This window comes from Coregonus lavaretus (assembly GCF_964263955.1).
Source record: "Coregonus lavaretus genome assembly, chromosome: 26".
Taxonomy (NCBI): domain Eukaryota; kingdom Metazoa; phylum Chordata; class Actinopteri; order Salmoniformes; family Salmonidae; genus Coregonus; species Coregonus lavaretus.
Genome location: NC_140013.1, coordinates 37,627,666 through 37,642,736, shown reverse-complemented (window position 1 = coordinate 37,642,736; position 15,071 = coordinate 37,627,666). Strand labels below are relative to the sequence as shown.

The 15,071-nt window shown below is 46.5% G+C and overlaps 1 protein-coding gene across 3 annotated transcripts in view; it reads right to left on the bottom strand.

The window, feature by feature from the left end:
• The window catches only part of LOC311101422 (myelin-associated neurite-outgrowth inhibitor-like), a 62,799-nt gene that overhangs the window by 15,814 nt on the left and 31,914 nt on the right, over positions 1-15,071 (bottom strand). For all 3 annotated transcript variants that reach the window (XM_084142565.1, XM_084142566.1, XM_084142567.1), the window contains one exon: positions 7,888-7,968. In XM_084142565.1, the coding sequence (XP_083998691.1) occupies positions 7,888-7,968 (81 nt within the window). The remainder of the gene's footprint in view (positions 1-7,887; positions 7,969-15,071) is intronic.

Genomic DNA, 15,071 nt, shown 5'->3' with positions numbered 1-15,071 from the left:
GTAGTAACTACCTCCTAGAGCTGGCTGACAGCTACAGTAGTAACTCTACCTTCTAGAGCTAGCTGACAGCTACAGTAGTAACTACATCCTAGAGCTGGCTGACAGCTACAGTAGTAACTACCTCCTAGAGCTGCTCTACCTCCTAGAGCTAGCTGACAGCTACAGTAGTAACTCTACCTCCTAGAGCTAGCTGAAAGCTACAGTAGCAGCTCTACCTCCTAGAGCTAGCTGACAGCTACAGTAGTACTCTACCTCCTAGAGCTAGCTGACAGCTACAGTAGTAACTACATCCTAGAGCTGGCTGACAGCTACATTAGTAACTCTTCGTCCTAGAGCTGGCTGAAAGCTACAGTAGTAACTACCTCCTAGAGCTGGCTGACAGCTACAGTAGAAGCTCTACCTCCTAGAGCTAGCTGACAGCTACAGTAGCAGCTCTACCTCCTAGAGCTGGCTGACAGCTACAGTAGTAACTACCTCCTAGAGCTAGCTGACAGCTACAGTAGTAACTCTACCTCCTAGAGCTGGCTGACAGCTACAGTAGTAACTCTACCTCCTCGAGCTAGCTGACAGCTACAGTAGTAACTACCTCCTAGAGCTAGCTGACAGCTACAGTAGTAACTACCTCCTAGAGCTAGCTGACAGCTACAGTAGTAGCTCTACCTCCTAGAGCTGGCTGACAGCTACAGTAGAAACTCTACCTCCTAGAGCTGGCTGACAGCTACAGTAGCAGCTCTACCTCCTAGAGCTAGCTGACAGCTACAGTAGTAACTACATCCTAGAGCTAGCTGACAGCTACAGTAGTAACTCTACCTCCTAGAGCTGGCTGACAGCTACAGTAGCAACTCTACCTCCTAGAGCTGGCTGACAGCTACAGTAGTAACTACCTCCTAGAGCTAGCTGACAGCTACAGTAGTAACTACCTCCTAGAGCTAGCTGACAGCTACAGTAGTAACTACCTCCTAGAGCTAGCTGACAGCTACAGTAGTAACTACCTTCTAGAGCTGGCTGACAGCTACAGTAGTAACTACCTCCTAGAGCTAGCTGACGGCTACAGTAGTAATTACCTCCTAGAGCTGGCTGACGGCTACAGTAGTAACTCTACCTCCTAGAGCTAGCTGACAGCTACAGTAGTAACTCTACCTCCTAGAGCTGGCTGACAGGTACAGTAGCAGCTCTACCTCCTAGAGCTAGCTGACAGCTACAGTAGTAACTACCTCCTAGAGCTAGCTGACAGCTACAGTAGTAACTACCTCCTAGAGCTGGCTGACAGCTACAGTAGCAACTCTACCTCCTAGAGCTGGCTGACAGCTACAGTAGCATCTCTACCTCCTAGAGCTGGCTGACAGCTACAGTAGCAACTCTACCTCTTAGAGCTAGCTGACAGCTACAGTAGTAACTACCTCTTAGAGCTAGCTGACAGCTACAGTAGTAACTACCTCCTAGAGCTAGCTGAAAGCTACAGTAGTAACTACCTCCTAGAGCTAGCTGACAGCTACAGTAGTAACTACCTCCTAGAGCTAGCTGACAGCTACAGTAGTAACTACATCCTAAAGCTAGCTGACAGCTACAGTAGTAACTACCTCCTAGAGCTAGCTGACAGCTACAGTAGTATCTACCTCCTAGAGCTAGCTGACAGCTACAGTAGTAACTACCTCCTAGAGCTGGCTGACAGCTACAGTAGTAACTACCTCCTAGAGCTGGCTGACAGCTACAGTAGCAGCTCTACCTCCTAGAGCTAGCTGACAGCTACAGTAGTAACTCTTCGTCCTAGAGCTGGCTGAAAGCTACAGTAGTACTCTACCTCCTAGAGCTGGCTGACAGCTACAGTAGTAACTACCTCCTAGAGCTAGCTGACAGCTACAGTAGTAACTACATCCTAAAGCTAGCTGACAGCTACAGTAGTAACTACCTCCTAGAGCTAGCTGACAGCTACAGTAGTATCTACCTCCTAGAGCTAGCTGACAGCTACAGTAGTAACTACCTCCTAGAGCTGGCTGACAGCTACAGTAGTAATTACCTCCTAGAGCTAGCTGACAGCTACAGTAGCAGCTCTACCTCCTAGAGCTAGCTGACAGCTACAGTAGTAACTACCTCCTAGAGCTGGCTGACAGCTACAGTAGTAACTCTACCTTCTAGAGCTAGCTGACAGCTACAGTAGTAACTACATCCTAGAGCTGGCTGACAGCTACAGTAGTAACTACCTCCTAGAGCTGCTCTACCTCCTAGAGCTAGCTGACAGCTACAGTAGTAACTCTACCTCCTAGAGCTAGCTGAAAGCTACAGTAGCAGCTCTACCTCCTAGAGCTAGCTGACAGCTACAGTAGTACTCTACCTCCTAGAGCTAGCTGACAGCTACAGTAGTAACTACATCCTAGAGCTGGCTGACAGCTACATTAGTAACTCTTCGTCCTAGAGCTTGCTGAAAGCTACAGTAGTAACTACCTCCTAGAGCTGGCTGACAGCTACAGTAGAAGCTCTACCTCCTAGAGCTAGCTGACAGCTACAGTAGCAGCTCTACCTCCTAGAGCTGGCTGACAGCTACAGTAGTAACTACCTCCTAGAGCTAGCTGACAGCTACAGTAGTAACTCTACCTCCTAGAGCTAGCTGACAGCTACAGTAGTAACTCTACCTCCTAGAGCTAGCTGACAGCTACAGTAGTAACTACCTCCTAGAGCTAGCTGACAGCTACAGTAGTAACTACCTCCTAGAGCTGGCTGACAGCTACAGTAGAAACTCTACCTCCTAGAGCTGGCTGACAGCTACAGTAGCAGCTCTACCTCCTAGAGCTAGCTGACAGCTACAGTAGTAACTACATCCTAGAGCTAGCTGACAGCTACAGTAGTAACTCTACCTCCTAGAGCTGGCTGACAGCTACAGTAGCAACTCTACCTCCTAGAGCTGGCTGACAGCTACAGTAGTAACTACCTCCTAGAGCTAGCTGAAAGCTACAGTAGTAACTACCTCCTAGAGCTAGCTGACAGCTACAGTAGTAACTACCTTCTAGAGCTGGCTGACAGCTACAGTAGTAACTACCTCCTAGAGCTAGCTGACAGGTACAGTAGCAGCTCTACCTCCTAGAGCTAGCTGACAGCTACAGTAGTAACTACCTCCTAGAGCTGGCTGACAGCTACAGTAGTAACTACCTCCTAGAGCTAGCTGACAGCTACAGTAGTAACTACCTCCTAGAGCTGGCTGACAGCTACAGTAGTAACTACCTCCTAGAGCTAGCTGAAAGCTACAGTAGTAACTACCTCCTAGAGCTAGCTGACAGCTACAGTAGTAACTACCTCCCAGAGCTAGCTGACAGCTACAGTAGTAACTCTACCTCCTAGAGCTGGCTGACAGGTACAGTAGCAGCTCTACCTCCTAGAGCTAGCTGACAGCTACAGTAGTAACTACCTCCTAGAGCTGGCTGACAGCTACAGTAGTAACTACCTCCTAGAGCTAGCTGACAGCTACAGTAGTAACTACCTCCTAGAGCTGGCTGACAGCTACAGTAGTAACTACCTCCTAGAGCTGGCTGACAGCTACAGTAGCAGCTCTACCTCCTAGAGCTAGCTGACAGCTACAGTAGTAACTCTTCGTCCTAGAGCTGGCTGAAAGCTACAGTAGTACTCTACCTCCTAGAGCTGGCTGACAGCTACAGTAGTAACTCTACCTCCTAGAGCTAGCTGAAAGCTACAGTAGTAACTACCTCCTAGAGCTAGCTGACAGCTACATTAGTAACTACCTCCTAGAGCTAGCTGACAGCTACAGTAGTAACTACATCCTAAAGCTAGCTGACAGCTACAGTAGTAACTACCTCCTAGAGCTAGCTGACAGCTACAGTAGTATCTACCTCCTAGAGCTAGCTGACAGCTACAGTAGTAACTACCTCCTAGAGCTGGCTGACAGCTACAGTAGTAATTACCTCCTAGAGCTAGCTGACAGCTACAGTAGCAGCTCTACCTCCTAGAGCTAGCTGACAGCTACAGTAGTAACTACCTTCTAGAGCTAGCTGACAGCTACAGTAGTAACTACATCCTAGAGCTGGCTGACAGCTACAGTAGTAACTACCTCCTAGAGCTGCTCTACCTCCTAGAGCTAGCTGACAGCTACAGTAGTAACTCTACCTCCTAGAGCTAGCTGAAAGCTACAGTAGCAGCTCTACCTCCTAGAGCTAGCTGACAGCTACAGTAGTACTCTACCTCCTAGAGCTAGCTGACAGCTACAGTAGTAACTACATCCTAGAGCTGGCTGACAGCTACATTAGTAACTCTTCGTCCTAGAGCTGGCTGAAAGCTACAGTAGTAACTACCTCCTAGAGCTGGCTGACAGCTACAGTAGAAGCTCTACCTCCTAGAGCTAGCTGACAGCTACAGTAGCAGCTCTACCTCCTAGAGCTGGCTGACAGCTACAGTAGTAACTACCTCCTAGAGCTAGCTGACAGCTACAGTAGTAACTCTACCTCCTAGAGCTAGCTGACAGCTACAGTAGTAACTCTACCTCCTCGAGCTAGCTGACAGCTACAGTAGTAACTACCTCCTAGAGCTAGCTGACAGCTACAGTAGTAACTACCTCCTAGAGCTGGCTGACAGCTACAGTAGTAACTACCTCCTAGAGCTGCTCTACCTCCTAGAGCTAGCTGACAGCTACAGTAGTAACTCTACCTCCTAGAGCTAGCTGAAAGCTACAGTAGTAACTACATCCTAGAGCTGGCTGACAGCTACAGTAGTAACTACCTCCTAGAGCTGCTCTACCTCCTAGAGCTAGCTGACAGCTACAGTAGTAACTCTACCTCCTAGAGCTAGCTGAAAGCTACAGTAGTAACTACATCCTAGAGCTGGCTGACAGCTACAGTAGTAACTACCTCCTAGAGCTGCTCTACCTCCTAGAGCTGGCTGACAGCTACAGTAGCAGCTCTACCTCCTAGAGCTAGCTGACAGCTACAGTAGTAACTACATCCTAGAGCTAGCTGACAGCTACAGTAGTAACTCTACCTCCTAGAGCTGGCTGACAGCTACAGTAGCAACTCTACCTCCTAGAGCTGGCTGACAGCTACAGTAGTAACTACCTCCTAGAGCTAGCTGAAAGCTACAGTAGTAACTACCTCCTAGAGCTAGCTGACAGCTACAGTAGTAACTACCTCCTAGAGCTAGCTGACAGCTACAGTAGTAACTACCTTCTAGAGCTGGCTGACAGCTACAGTAGTAACTACCTCCTAGAGCTAGCTGACGGCTACAGTAGTAATTACCTCCTAGAGCTGGCTGACGGCTACAGTAGTAACTCTACCTCCTAGAGCTAGCTGACAGCTACAGTAGTAACTACCTCCTAGAGCTAGCTGACAGCTACAGTAGTAACTACCTCCTAGAGCTAGCTGACAGCTACAGTAGCAGCTCTACCTCCTAGAGCTAGCTGACAGCTACAGTAGTAACTACCTCCTAGAGCTAGCTGAAACCTACAGTAGTATCTACCTCCTAGAGCTAGCTGACAGCTACAGTAGTAACTACCTCCTAGAGCTAGCTGAAAGCTACAGTAGTAACTACCTCCTAGAGCTAGCTGACAGCTACAGTAGTAACTACCTCCTAAAGCTAGCTGACAGCTACAGTAGTAACTACCTCCTAGAGCTGGCTGACAGCTACAGTAGTAATTACCTCCTAGAGCTGGCTGACGGCTACAGTAGTAACTCTACCTCCTAGAGCTAGCTGACAGCTACAGTAGTAACTACCTCCTAGAGCTGGCTGACAGGTACAGTAGCAGCTCTACCTCCTAGAGCTAGCTGACAGCTACAGTAGTAACTACCTCCTAGAGCTGGCTGACAGCTACAGTAGTAACTACCTCCTAGAGCTAGCTGACAGCTACAGTAGTATCTACCTCCTAGAGCTAGCTGACAGCTACAGTAGTAACTACCTCCTAGAGCTGGCTGACAGCTACAGTAGTAACTACCTCCTAGAGCTGGCTGACAGCTACAGTAGCAGCTCTACCTCCTAGAGCTAGCTGACAGCTACATTAGTAACTCTTCGTCCTAGAGCTGGCTGAAAGCTACAGTAGTACTCTACCTCCTAGAGCTGGCTGACAGCTACAGTGGTAATTACCTCCTAGAGCTGGCTGACAGCTACAGTGGTAACTACCTCCTAGAGCTAGCTGACAGCTACAGTACTAACTACCTCCTAGAGCTAGCTGACAGCTACAGTAGTAACTACCTCCTAGAGCTGGCTGACAGCTACAGTAGTAACTACCTCCTAGAGCTAGCTGATAGCTACAGTAGTAACTACCTCCTAGAGCTGGCTGACAGCTACAGTAGTAACTCTACCTCCTAGAGCTGGCTGACAGCTACAGTAGTAACTCTACGTCCTAGAGCTAGCTGACAGCTACAGTAGCAACTCTACCTCCTAGAGCTGGCTGACAGCTACAGTAGTAACTACCTCCTAGAGCTAGCTGACAGCTACAGTAGCAACTCTACCTCCTAGAGCTGGCTGACAGCTACAGTAGTAACTACCTCCTAGAGCTGGCTGACAGCTACAGTAGCAACTCTACCTCCTAGAGCTGGCTGACAGCTACAGTAGTAATTACCTCCTAGAGCTGGCTGACAGCTACAGTAGTAACTCTACCTCCTAGAGCTAGCTGACAGCTACAGTAGCAACTCTACCTCCTAGAGCTGGCTGACAGCTACAGTAGTAACTCTACCTCCTAGAGCTAGCTGAAAGCTACAGTAGTAACTACCTCCTAGAGCTGGCTGACAGCTACAGTGGTAACTACCTCCTAGAGCTAGCTGACAGCTACAGTAGTACCTACCTCCTAGAGCTGGCTGACAGCTACAGTAGCAACTCTACCTCCTAGAGCTAGCTGACAGCTACAGTAGCAACTACCTCCTAGAGCTAGCTGACAGCTACAGTAGTAACTCTACCTCCTAGAGCTAGCTGACAGCTACAGTAGTAACTACCTCCTAGAGCTGGCTGACAGCTACAGTAGCAACTACCTCCTAGAGCTAGCTGACAGCTACAGTAGCAACTCTACCTCCTAGAGCTGGCTGACAGCTACAGTAGTAACTACCTCCTAGAGCTGGCTGACAGCTACAGTAGTAACTCTACCTCCTAGAGCTGGCTGACAGCTACAGTAGTCACTCTACTTCCTAGAGCTGGCTGACAGCTACAGTAGAAGCTCTACCTCCTAGAGCTAGCTGACAGCTACAGTAGTAACTACCTCCTAGAGCTAGCTGACAGCTACAGTAGCATCTCTACCTCCTAGAGCTGTCTGACAGCTACAGTAGTAACTACCTCCTAGAGCTAGCTGACAGCTACAGTAGCATCTCTACCTCCTAGAGCTGGCTGACAGCTACAGTAGTAACTCTACCTCCTAGAGCTGGCTGACAGCTACAGTAGTCACTCTACCTCCTAGAGCTGGCTGACAGCTACAGTAGAAGCTCTACCTCCTAGAGCTAGCTGACAGCTACAGTAGTAACTACCTCCTAGAGCTAGCTGACAGCTACAGTAGCATCTCTACCTCCTAGAGCTGTCTGACAGCTACAGTAGTAACTCTACCTCCTAGAGCTGGCTGACAGCTACAGTAGCAGCTCTACCTCCTAGAGCTGGCTGACAGCTACAGTAGTAACTACCTCCTAGAGCTAGCTGACAGCTACAGTAGTAACTCTACCTCCTAGAGCTGGCTGACAGCTAAAGTAGTAACTACCTCCTAGAGCTAGCTGAAAGCTACAGTAGTAACTCTACCTCCTAGAGCTGGCTGACAGCTAAAGTAGTAACTACCTCCTAGAGCTAGCTGAAAGCTACAGTAGTAACTCTACACACAAGTGTCACTGCTATAAGCCTCAAGTATAGCTAGGTGATGATTTATGAAATTGTTAATAAATTGTTTCCTCTGTGTGTGTGTGTGTGTGTGTGTGTTCTTACCTGGTGGGTACCCTGGACTACCCGTTTGGTAGAGGTTGGGTGTGTAGGTGGGAGCAGCAGTGGGATAACCTCCTGGGTAGCCTACAGACACAGGACAAGAGAGAGTCTTAAGGCGCCCGCATGCTTCCCATCCGAAACAGCTCAAAACAGTTTGTGAATATATTATGACAATTCTGAGATGTTTTTGTTCGTTTTGGTCTCCTGTTTTTTTCGGCTGTTCGTGCACACACATTTTTTTCCTGAGGCAAGCCGAAGTTCGGTAGCCGAAGTCCACGGCCCTTCGTTGATGATTCTTCAATAAAGTGTATGTTGTCATTCAACGAGAAACAAAACATTTTTTCACTTGATGTCAAATTACCCCGGCAAAAACGCCAACATTAATGACATATTTCTTGATTTATCTTAGATTGATTCTGACTAATTTTGAGGAAGTGCTACAGGGTATGTTGTTGGTTTGACGTCTCGAGAGGGACAAACACTAATATTATCCTTTTCTTCTTGTTTTTCAAGGGAAGGTATTTTAAGGGTGTATGCGAGCACATACGTTCACTTCTCCTAGCCGAGTTCTGCTAGGCGCAAACCGAACCTATGTATGCAGATGCCTTGAGAGAGCGTGCGAGACACACACCAGTACGCAGAGAGTGGGTAGTTACTGTGCACAGATGGTGTTCATTACACATTGTCTGTCTCAATAACACACACTCGGATTAACACAACACACACACTGGTATACAACACACTCTGGGGTGAATGTACAATTGTAAACACTGACATAGGAAGAGATTAATACAAAGGAACCCCTTAACCTAGGACAGACACACAGCTATGACTTGTGTGTGTGTGTGTGTGTGTGATATATACACACACACACACACACACACACACTACCGTTCAAAAGTTTGGGGTCACTTAGAAATGTCCTTGTTTTCGAAAGAAAAGCAATCCAAGTTTATCATTTTAAATGGCTAATTGATCATTAGAAAACCCTTTTGCAATTATATTAGCACAGCTGAAAACTGTTGTGCTGATTAAAGAAGCAATAAAACAGGCCTTCTTGAGACTAGTTGAGTATCTGGAGCATCAGCAATTGTGGGTTCGATTAAAGGCTCAAAATGGCCAGAAACAAATAACTTTCTTCTGAAACTCGTCAGTCTATTCTTGTTCTGAGAAATTAAAGCCATATCTCAGACTGGCCAATAAAAAGAAAAGATTAAGATGGGCAGTCTGAGATATGGCTTTTTCTTTGCAACTCTGCCTAGAAGGTCAGCATCCCGGAGTCGCCTCTTCACTGTTGACGTTGAGACTGGTGTTTTGCGGGTACTATTTAATGAAGCTGCCAGTTGAGGACCTGTGAGGCGTCTTTTTCTCAAACTAGACAATAATGTATTTGTCCTCTTGCTCAGTTGTGCACCGGGGCCACCCACTCCTCTTTCTATTCTGGTTAGAGCCAGTTTACGCTGTTCTGTGAAGGGAGTAGTACATAGCGTTGTACGAGATCTTCAGTTTCTTGGCAATTTCTCGCATAGAATAGCCTTCATTTCTCAGAACAAGAATAGACTGACGAGTTTCAGAAGAAAGTTATTTGTTTCTGGCCATTTTGAGCCTGTAATCAAACCCACAATTGCTGATGCTCCAGATACTCAACTAGTCTCAAGAAGGCCAGTTGTATTGCTTCTTTAATCAGCACAACAGTTTTCAGCTGTGCTAACATAATTGCAAAAGGGTTTTCTAATGATCAATTAGCCTTTTAAAATGATAAACTTGGATTAGCAAACACAATGTGCCATTGGAACACAGGACTGATGGTTGCTGATAATGGGCCTCTGTACGCCTATGTAGATATTCCAATAAAAATCAGCAGTTTCCAGCTACATTCCAGCCATTTACAACATTAACAATGTCTACACTGTATTTCTGATCAATTTGATGTTATTTTAATGGACAAAATAAAAAGATTTTCTTTCGAAAACAAGGAAATTTCTAAGTGACCCCAAATTGTTTAATGGTAGTGTACAGTCGTGGTCAAAAGTTTTGATAATGACACAAGTATTGGTCTTCACAAAGTTCGTTGCTTCAGTGTTATGATATCTTTTTGTCAGATGTTAATATGGTATACTGAAGTATAATTACAAGCATTCCATAAGTGTCAAAGGCTTTTATTGACAATTACATTAAGTTCATGCAAAGAGTCAATATTTGCAGTGTTGACCCTTCTTTTTCAAGACATCTGAAATCCGCCCTGGCATGCTGTCAATTAACTTCTGGGCCACATCCTGACTGATGACAGCCCATTCTTGCATAATCAATGCTTGGAGTTTGTCAGAATTTGTGGGGGTTTTTCACCCACCTCTTGAGGATCGACCACAAGTTCTCAATGGGATTAAGGTCTGGGGAGTTTCCTGGCCATGGACCCAAAATGTCAATGTTTTTTTCCCCAAGCCACTTAGTTATCACTTTTGCCTTATGGCAAGGTGCTCCATCATGCTGGAAAAGGCATTGGTTGTCACCAAACTGTTCTTGGGTGGTTGGGAGAAGATGCTCTCGGAGGATGTGTTGGTACCATTCTTTATTCATGGCTGCGGTCTTAGGCAAAATTGTGAGTGAGCCCACTCCCTTGGCTGAGAAGCAACCCCACACATGAATGGTCTCAGGATGCTTTACTGTTGGCATGACACAGGACTGATGGTAGCGCTCACCTTGTCTTCTCCGGACAAGGTGTTTTCCGGATGCCCCAAACAATCGGAAAGGGGATTCATCAGAGAAAATGACTTTACCCCAGTCCTCAGCAGTCCAATCCCTGTACCTTTTGCAGAATATCACTGTCCCTGATGTTTTTCCTGGAGAGAAGTGGCTTCTTTGCTGCCCTTCTTGACACCATGCCATCCTCCAAAAGTCTTATCCTCACTGTGCGTGCAGATGCACTCACACCTGCCTGCTGCCATTCCTGAGCAAGCTCTGCACTGGTGGTGCCCCGATCCCGCAGCTGAATCAACTTTAGGAGATGGTCCTGGCGCTTGCTGGACTTTCTTGGGCGCCCTGACGCCTTCTTCACAACAATTGAACCTCTCCTTGAAGTTCTTGATGATCCGATAAATGTTTGATTTAGGTGCAATCTTACTAGCAGCAATATCTTTGCCTGTGAAGCCCTTTTTGTGCAAAGCAATGATGACGGCACGTGTTTCCTTGCAGGTAACCATGGTTAACAGAGGAAGAACAATGATTTCAAGCACCACCCTCCTTTTAAAGCTTCCAGTCTGTTATTCGAACTCAATCAGCATGTCAGAGTGATCCCCAGCCTTGTCCTCGTCAACACTCTCACCTGTGTTAACGAGAGAATCACTGACATGATGGCAGCTGGTCCTTTTGTGGCAGGGCTGAAATGCAGTGGAAACGTTTTTTTGGGGATTAACTTCATTTTCATGGCAAAGAGGGACTTTGCAATTAATTGCAATTCATCTGATCACTCTTCATGATATTCTGGAGTATATGCAAATTGCCATCATCAAAACTGAGGCAGCAGACTTTGTGAAAATTAGTATTTGTGTCATTCTCAAAACTTTTGACCACGACTGTACATAGAGGCCTATATCTTGGTCTTACTGGATGTCTGCATATGGCTCTAAAACACAGCACGAAGGGGAGAGCTCTCCTGCTGAGTTAACACCTGTGTGTGTGTGTGTGGACAGTAGAACATGGCGCCTGTGTCACAAAGAACACACTGCAAGGTGCATAAACACTTGCATATAGACTGCTGAACAAAACATCAGGATACTACAGCAGGTTGAATAGTGTCTGTTCTAGCTGTTAATCTGTCTTCATTAAACACACAAACACACAGGGTTAATACACAGTAATGATAAGAGGAGACAGCTAATCGTCTCACCAAATTAGCAGACATTACAACCCCCATTCTAACCACTAACGAGACACTGTGTGGGAGGAGGGTGAGAAATGAGAGGGGGAAGGAGAGAGGGAGAGAACGAGAAAGATGGAGAGATGGAGGAAGATGAAAGAGTGTAAATGAAGGAAGTAGACACAGAAGAACAGGAAGAGAGAAAGAGGTGGGATGGAGCGAGAGAGAGGATGGCGAGGAGAAGCATGACACAGGTCGCATCCATGTTGCTGTGTGTGTGTGTGTGTACACTATATATACAAAAGTATGTGGACACTCCGCACACAGCCTTGCAATCTCCATAGACAAACACTGGCAGTAGATTGGCCTTACTGAAGAGCTCAGTGACTTTCAACGTGGCACTGTCATAGGATGCCACCTTTCCAACATGTCAGTTCATCAAATTTCTGCCCTGTTAGTGCTGCCCCGGTCAACTGTATGTGCTGTTATTGTTGAGTTGAAACGTCTAGGAGCAACAACGGCTCAGCCGCGAAATAGTAGGCCACACAAGCTCACAGAATGGGACCGCTGAGTGCTGAAGTGCATAGCGTGTAAAAATGGTCTGTCCTCACTCACTACCGAGTTCCAAACTGCCTCTGGAAGCAACGTCAGCACAAGAACTGTTCGTCGGGAGCTTCATGAAATGGGTTTCAATGGCCAAGCAGCCGCAAGCTAAGATCACCATGGCAATGCCAAGCGTCGGTTGGAGTGGTGTAAAGCTTGCCGCCATTGGACTCTGGAGCAGTGGAAATGTGTTCTCTGGAATGAGGAATCACGCTTCACCATTTGGCAGTCCGACGGACGAATCTGGGTTTGGCGGATGACAGGAGAAGGCTACCTGCCCCAATGCATAGTGCCAACTGTAAAGTTTGATGGAGGAGGAATAATGGTCTGGGGATTGTTTTCATGGTTCGGGCTAGGCCCCTTAGTTCCAGTGAAGGGAAATCTTAACGTTACAGCATACAATGACATTCTAGACGATTCTGTGCTTCCAACTTTCTGGCATCAGTTTGGGGAAGGCCTTTCCAGTTTCAGCATGACAATGCCCCTGTGCACAAAGCGAGGTCCATACAGAAATGGTTTGTCGAGATCAGTGTGGAAGAACTTGACTGGCCTGCACAGAGCCCTGACCTCAACCCCATCGAACACCTTTGGGATGAATTGGAACGCCGACTGCGAGCCAGGACTAATCGCCGAACATCCGTGCCCGACCTGACCTCACTAATGCACTTGTGGCTGGAAATAAAGCCTTCCCAGAAGAGTGGAGGCTGTTATAGCAGCAAAGGGGGGACCAACTCCATATTAATGCCCAGGATTTTGGAATGAGATGTTCGACGAGCAGGTATGCACATACTTTTAGTCATGTAGTGTATGTATGTATGTATGTACAGTGAGGGAAAAAAGTATTTGATCCCCTGCTGATTTTGTACGTTTTCCCACTGACGAAGAAATTATCAGTCTATAATTTTAATGGTAGGTTTATTTGAACAGTGAGAGACAGAATAACGCATGTCAAAAAGTGTTATAAAATTGATTTGCATTTTAAATGAGGGAAATAAGTATTTGACCCCCTCTCAATCAGAAAGATTTCTGACTCCCAGGTGTCTTTTATACAGGTAACGAGCTGAGATTAGGACGACACTCTTAAAGGGATTGCTCATAATCTCAGTTTGTTACCTGTATAAAAGACACCTGTCCACAGAAGCAATCAATCAATCAGATTCCAAACTCTCCACCATGGCCAAGACCAAAGAGCTCTCCGAGGATGTCAGGGACAAGATCGTAGACCTACACAAGGCTGGAATGGGCTACAAGACCATCGCCAAGCAGCTTGGTGAGAAGGTAACAACAGTTGGTGCGATTATTCGCAAATGGAAGAAACACAAAATAACTGTCAATCTCCCTCGGCCTGGGGCTCCATGCAAGATCTCACCTCGTGGAGTTGCAATGATCATGAGAACGGTGAGGAATCAGCCCAGAACTACACGGGAGGATCTTGTCAATGATCTCAAGGCAGCTGGGACCATAGTCACCAAGAAAACAATTGGTAACACACTACGCCGTGAAGGACTGAAATCCTGCAGCGCCCGCAAGGTCCCCCTGCTCAAGAAAGCACATATACAGGGCCGTCTGAAGTTTGCCAATGAACATCTGAATGATTCAGAGGAGAACTGGGTGAAAGTGTTGTGGTCAGATGAGACCAAAATCGAGCTCTTTGGCATCAACTCAACTCGCCGTGTTTGGAGGAGGAGGAATGCTGCCTATGACCCCAAGAACACCATCCCCACCGTCAAACATGGAGGTGGAAACATTATGCTTTGGGGGTGTTTTTCTGCTAAGGGGACAGGACAACTTTACCGCATCAAAGGGACGATGGACGGGGCCATGTACCGTCAAATCTTGGGTGAGAACCTCCTTCCCTCAGCCAGGGCATTGAAAATGGGTTGTGGATGGGTATTCCAGCATGACAATTACCCAAAACACACGGCAAAGGCAACAAAGGAGTGGCTCAAGAAGAAGCACATTAAGGTCCTGGAGTGGCCTAGCCAGTCTCCCGACCTTAATCCCATAGAAAATCTGTGGAGGGAGCTGAAGGTTCGAGTTACCAAACGTCAGCCTCGAAACCTTAATGACTTGGAGAAGATCTGCAAAGAGGAGTGGAACAAAATCCCTCCTGAGATGTGTGCAAACCTGGTGGCCAACAACAAGAAACGTCTGACCTCTGTGATTGCCAACAAGGGTTTTGCCACCAAGTACTAAGTCATGTTTTGAAGAGGGGTCAAACACTTTTTTCCCTCAATAAAATGCAAATCAATTTATAACATTTTTGACATGCGTTTTTCTGGATTTTTTGTTGTTATTCTGTCTCTCACTGTTCAAATAAACCTACAATTAAAATTATAGACTGATCATGTCTTTGTCAGTGGGCAAACGTACAACATCAGCAGGGGATCAAATATTTTTTTCCCTCACTGTATGCATTTATTGTAAGAATATTCTAAGATAAATACACAATGCAGAGGACTAGAGGTCAAGAGGGAATTAACGATCAATGGAAATAAGTGTTTTTCAGTTCAACATCTGTTTAGAATCTGTGTAGGGGTTCCAGTCCGGGACACATAGCTGTGGCAAGTTCTCATTGGTCCAAATTGTCTATACATTGAGCCTGAAACAGGATACTTGGTATTTGGCATTGGCCCAATTTTGTTGCAAGGAATTGTAATTGGTCAACCACAAGCTAGGCTTGGGTATAAACTACATCCTGTCTCTTTGTTCAGTGGAGAAACATTGA